The sequence below is a fragment of the Canis lupus genome, chromosome 11 (assembly GCF_003254725.2).
Source record: "Canis lupus dingo isolate Sandy chromosome 11, ASM325472v2, whole genome shotgun sequence".
Classification (NCBI taxonomy): domain Eukaryota; kingdom Metazoa; phylum Chordata; class Mammalia; order Carnivora; family Canidae; genus Canis; species Canis lupus.
This window is the reverse complement of record NC_064253.1, coordinates 444,113-450,278: the sequence shown is the minus strand read 5'-3', so window position 1 is coordinate 450,278 and position 6,166 is coordinate 444,113. Positions and strand designations below refer to the sequence as shown.

Below are 6,166 nucleotides of genomic sequence, written 5' to 3'. Positions count from 1 at the left end.
TGCTCAACCTGTCAAGTGCCCCCCTTAGTGTCCGTCACCCATTCACCCCCAACCCCTGCCCTCCTCCCCTTCCACCACCCCTAGTTCGTTTCCTAGAGTTAGGATTCTTAATCGGAGAAGGACAAACATTATATGGTCTCATTCATTTAGGGAATATAAAAAACTGTGAAAGGGAATAAAGGGGAAAGTAGAGAAAATGAGTGAAAATATCAGTGAGGATGACAGAACCTGAGAGACTCCTAACTCTGGAAAATGAACAAGGAGTAGTGGAAAGGGAGGTGGGCGGGGGGTTTGGGGTGACTGGGTGATGGGCACTGAGGGGGTCACTTGATGGGATGAGCACTGGGTGTTATGCTATATGTTATCAAATTGAATTCCAATAAAAAAAGACAAAAAAAAAAAACCCCTCAATAGCTTCTTATCCCTGAGGTTTTCTCATCTCACAGCTCTGTGGAAAAAAAAAACTTAAAAAAATGTCCTTGGGGGTATTATGCTGAGTGAAGTAAGTCAATCGGAGAAGGACAAACATTATATGGTTTCATTCATTCGGGGAATATAAAAAATAGTGAATGGGAATAAAGGGAAAGGAGACAAAATGAGTGAAAATATTAGTGAGAATGACAGAAAATGAGAGACTCCTAACTTGGAGAAACAAACAAGGGGTAGTGCAAGGGGAGGTGAGTGGGGGGATGGTGTGACTGGGTGTTGGGCACTGAGGGGGGCACTTGACAGGATGAGTACTGGGCGTTATACTCTATGTTGGCAAATCAAACTCCAATTAAAATAAAAGAAGAAAAAGGATCCCCACAGTGAGCCTGCTTCTCCCTTTGCCTGTATCTCTGCCTTTCTCTCTGTGTGTCTCCTATGAATAAATAAATAAAATCTTCAAGAAAATGAGGCAGTTTACATAATGAGCAGTGGGTATTGTTGCAACTGATGAATTACTACTCTCTACCTCTGAAACAAAAAGTGAGAGAGAGTGAGAGAGAAACTTGAAGAGTTTATTCTAAACCAAGTAACATTTAGAGAAGGACAACACATTGGGCACAGTTTTGATGCCCTCAGTATTGTGCCACTAAACATATGCCTCCTGCTTCCAGATTCCAACCCTTTGTCTGGCACATTTCTCTGCAGGAGCAATGGTCTGGGCGGGAAACCAGACTCTCATCTCCCAGTTCATCCTCCTGGGCCTTTTCACCCACTCCCCACTGCACCTCCTCCTTTTTTCCATCATCATAGTAATGTTCCTGGTGGCCCTCTCTGGCAATGGGCTCATGATCCTCCTCATAAATGTTGACTCCCGCCTGCACAGCCCCATGTACTTCTTCCTCAGCTGGCTGTCACTCATGGACCTTATGCTCATCTCCACCATTGTGCCACGGATGGCCACCAACTTCTTCCTGGGCCATGGATCCATCTCCTTCACAGGCTGTGGGCTCCAGATCCTCTTCTTTCTCACTCTCCTGGGGGATGAATGCTTCCTGCTGGCCTTCATGGCCTATGACCGCTATGTGGCCATCAGCAACCCACTGAGGTACTCAGTGGTCATGAGCCGCCGTGTCTGCTGGCTTATGGTGGCAGGGTCCTGGCTCTTTGGCCTGGTGGATGGACTGATCCAGGCCATTTTTACCCTGCGTTTCCCTTACTGTGGCTCACAGGAGATCGACCACTTCTTCTGTGAGGTCCCTGCCATACTGAAGTTGGCCTGTGCTGACACCTCCCTCTATGAGACCATGATCTATGTCTGTTGTATCCTAATGCTGCTCCTGCCTTTCTCTGTCATCTCGGCTTCCTACCTGCGGATCCTGGTAGCAGTGCTCCACATGCGTTCTGCTGAAGGTCGACAGAAGGCCTTTGCTACCTGCTCCTCTCACATGGCAGTGGTCTCTCTCTTTTATGGGGCTGCCATGATCACCTACATGCGGCCTCAGGCATACCACTCCTCCAAGCAGGACAAGGTGGTCTCGGCTTTCTATACAATGGTCACCCCTATGCTCAACCCACTTATCTACAGCTTGAGGAACAAGGAAGTGGCTGAGGCTCTCAGGAAACTCCTGGGGAGGTGTCCCTGTCGTGGGGGGCAGGGGTAGTTGACATTAGCACCTGTGGATATGGGTTCTGGGGCCTGGAACTTGGAATTAGCCTCTGTTGTTGACTGGAAAGAAAACAGATATGCTGTACTGAAAATAAAAGTCATTCCCTATATAAATAATAGTGAAAGGGAATATAAGGGAAGGGAGAAGAAATGTGTGGGAAATATCAGAAAGGGAGACAGAACATAAAGATTCCTAACTCTGGGAAACAAACTAGGGGTGGTGGAAGGGGAGGAAGGTGGGGCATGGGGGTGAATGGGTGACGGACACTGAGGGGGACACTTGACGGGATGAGCACTGGGTGTTATTCTGTATGTTGGTAAATTGAACACCAATAAAGAATTAATTTATTAAAAAAAAGTCATTCCCTAACCAGAGTTAATCAGATTAATACATCAATGTAACCATGCATGTCTATGCTGAGTATGGATTGCATGGAAGGAGGGTTGTGCCAATGGGTTTACAAAGAATAGGATACATGAGGGAGTTGAGGAGATGGCGAGGAGTAGGGGTCCTTAACTCATGTGGCCCCACCATCTTACCTAGATTACTTTCAAACCATCCTGAAAACCTATGAATTCGACATGAGATTTGAAGAGAGAACAGCTGGAATGCTACAGAGAGAAGGGTTTTCACTTCTAACAAGGTAAGAAGGTGGAAAAAAAATAAAAAAGAATCAAGTGGGGGAGGGGCCCCGTGAGGAATCAGGCTAAAGCCAGGCAGCAAAAGCTCCGAGACAGGAAAGCCCAGCCCCAGAGAAGCAGGAACTTTAAAAAGTCTGCATAGGATTCTTCCTGGATGGAAAGGCACCTGGCAGGGAAATCCAGCAGAATCGCAGGAGAAGGCAGTGGAGCCTCCAGTTTCCCGGAGTCACTAACAGAGGAAGTGCACCCCAGGGGAGAGCAAGCCACACACCCGGGCCCAACAGGGAACCCGGGAGAAGCCTGTTGGTCAGGCGGGGGATCCAGGTGGAGGTGTCTGTCCCCTGGTGCCTTTGGGAACCACGCCCCCGGAGCGCAATTCCAGCAGTGCAGACCCTGGATCCCAGGGTGCCAGTGGACACAGCCCATGATCCTGCACTCTCCCCGGGACAGGTGGAGGAGGGGAGGGCACAGGATAGCGAGGACTCTCCTGCCACTGGGCACCCCCAATCTGTGCAGATCAGTGCCCCCTGCCCCTGGAGCACCTAGGCCAGTGCGAACTGGGGGACTGTGGTAGTTACTGTGGGGAGCTTACTCCAGAGCTGGAGACCTGGCCACCCTCAGTGTTGTTGTTCCTCCTTGTTTCACCTTGTGCCTAGTGGGTGGGGGGCAGGGCTGTCAGGGAACAGGGGCCTCACGGGGTAAACAGCTCCCACTGAGCCCAGGAGGGGGCGGGGCAGCTCTCCCAGGTGCACACACCTGAGAATCAGCAAAACAGGCCCTTCCCCCCAGAAGACCAGCTGGGAGGACAGGGGAAGAGCAAGATCTTGACCAAGAAGAGCTGGAAACTTCCAGGGGAAGTTGAGGGATTTACAGTATATAGAACCAGAGGGTACCCCTCCTATTTTTTCTTCCTTTTTCCATTATAACTCGTTTTTATATCAGACTGTAAATTTCAAATTTTTTTCTCTTTTCCCACCTTAACTACAATATTTTACCACCTCTTCATTTTCAACATTCTCCCTTTTTGACTCTCATATTTCTACAATTACAGGTTCTAGATATATGTTCCACTTCTAGATTCCCTTCAACATACTCAACTTAATTTTGGGAGATATACAAGATATGTTTTTTGTTTTGTTTTGTTTTGTTTTGTTCTTGTTTTGTTTTCTCTGCAAATGAAGCAGTTCTACAGTGGCGAAAGTTAATACATTCTAAAACATGACCAACATGTACCTGGAACCAAGTGGTATACCATGCTGGTTTATTCTGTGACATTGCTCAATCCCATTCTGCCCCTGCTTTTATTTCATTTATGTTTTGGTGGTCAATGTTGGGGCCTTCTACAAGTATTTCTGGTTTATATAAATTTCAGACTGAGCATCTTCTAACATATAGAACTTACTATACGCAGAACCATACTCACCCTCTAGAACCACTCAGGTAGGCTACATTCTCCCTCCACTATGCTTTGTCACCACCACCAACTCCCAGTCCTCCCCTTTTATTTCTTCTCCTTTTTTTCTCTCTTCTTTGGGATTCTTGGCCTTTTATTTTTTACTACTCGGTTTTAAATTTTGTTTTTCACTTTAGTGGTCCTTTTGTTTTATTTTGTTCTAATCTTTGTTTTCATTTTATAGTCTCTGAACTCATCAGAATCATCTAGGGCGAAATTCACGTAGATCATGGTTGATATTCTTGACTCTTCCCACTCATACAGCCACTCTGCACTGAACAAAATGACTAGAACGAAGAACTCACCACAAAAGAAAGAAGCAGAAACAGTAGTCTCTGCCACAGAGTTACAGAATTTGGATTACAATTCAATGTTAGAAAGCCAATTCAGAAGCACAATTATAAAGCTACTGGTGGCTCTGGAAAAAAGCATAAAGGACTCAAGAGACTTCATGACTGCAGAATTTAGATCTAATCAGGCTAAAATTAAAAATCAATTAAATGAGATGCAATCCAAACTGGAGGTCCTAACGGCAAATGTTAATGAGGGAGAAGAAAGAGTAAGTGACATAGAAGACAAGTTGATGGCAAGGAAGGAAGCTGAGGAAAAAAGAGAAAAACAGCTAAAAGACCATGAGGAAAGGTTAAAGGAAATAAATGACAGCCTCAGAAGGAAAAATTTACATTTAATTGAGGTTCCAGAGGATGCCGAGAGGGACAGAGGACGAGAAAACATATTTGAAGAAATCATAGCTGAGAACTTCCCTAATTTGGGGAGGGAAACAGGCATTCAGATCCAGGAGATAGAGAGATCCCTCCCTAAAATCATTAAAAACCATTCAACACCCTGACATTTAATAGTGAAACTTGCAAATTCCAAAGATAAAGAGAAAATTCTTAAAGCAGCAAGAGACAAGAAATCCCAAACTTATATGGGGAGAAACATTAGATTAATAGCAGACCTCTCCACAGAGACCTGGCAGGCCAGAAAAGGCTGGCAGGATATATTCAGGGTCCTAAATGAGAAGAACATGCAACCTTTATCCAGCAAGGATCTTATTCAGAATAGGAGAGATAAAGAGCTTCCAAGATATGCAGAAAGTTAAAGAATATGTGATCACCAAACTAGCTCTGAAGGAAATATAAAGGGGACCATGTTAAAAAAAAAGAGGAAGCCCAAAGAAATAATACACAAAAAAACACAAAAAACGGGGACTGAATAGATATTAGGATGACACTGAATTCATATCTTTCTATTGTAACTCTGAAGGTGACTGGGCTAAATGATCGGTTCAAAACATGCAGGGTTTCAGACTAGATAAAAAAGCAAGACCCATCTATTTGCTGTCTACAAGAGATTCATTTTAGACTTAAGGACACCTCCAGCCTGAAAATGAAAGGTTGTAGAACATTTACCATTCAAATGGTCCTCAAAAGAAAGGAGGGGTAGCAATCCTCATATCAGATAAAGGTTATCCCAAAAACTGTAGTAAGAGATGAAGAGGGACAGTATATCATACTTAAAGGGTCTATCCAACAAGAGGACCTAACAATCATGAATATATATGCCCATACTGTGGAAGCGGCCAAGTATACCAATCAATTAATAACTAAAGTAAAGACATAGTTAGATAATAGTACCCTAATAGTAGGAGACTTCAACATGGCGCTTTCTGCAAATGACAGAACTTCTAAGCACAAAATCAAAGAAACAAGAGCTTTAAATGATTCCCTGGACCAGGTGGATTTCACAGATATAGACAGAACTTAGCATCCGAACCCATCTACACATTCTTCTCAAGTGCACACGGAACCTTCTTCAGAATGGACTACATACTGGGTCACAAATCAGGTCTCAACCAATACCAAAAGACTGGTATTGTCCCTTGCATATTTTCAGACCATAATGCTTTGAAACTTGAACTCAATCACAAGAAGAAATTTGGAAGAAACTCAAACATGTGGAGGTTAAAGAGC

The 6,166-nt window shown here is 44.5% G+C and overlaps 1 protein-coding gene across 1 annotated transcript; it reads left to right on the top strand.

Annotated features, from left to right (window-relative positions):
- Window positions 1–1,139: 1,139 nt before the first annotated feature.
- LOC112659644 (olfactory receptor 56-like) lies at window positions 1,140–2,090 on the top strand. Its single transcript, XM_025446707.1, has one exon. It carries the CDS (start codon window positions 1,140–1,142, stop codon window positions 2,088–2,090), a length of 951 nt encoding a protein of 316 aa, XP_025302492.1.
- Window positions 2,091–6,166: the final 4,076 nt, after the last annotated feature.

Excerpts from the sequence above, each read along its gene's own strand:
- LOC112659644 (XM_025446707.1), top strand. The coding sequence starts at position 1,140 with ATGGTCTGGGCGGGAAACCAGACTCTCATCTCCCAGTTCATCCTCCTG.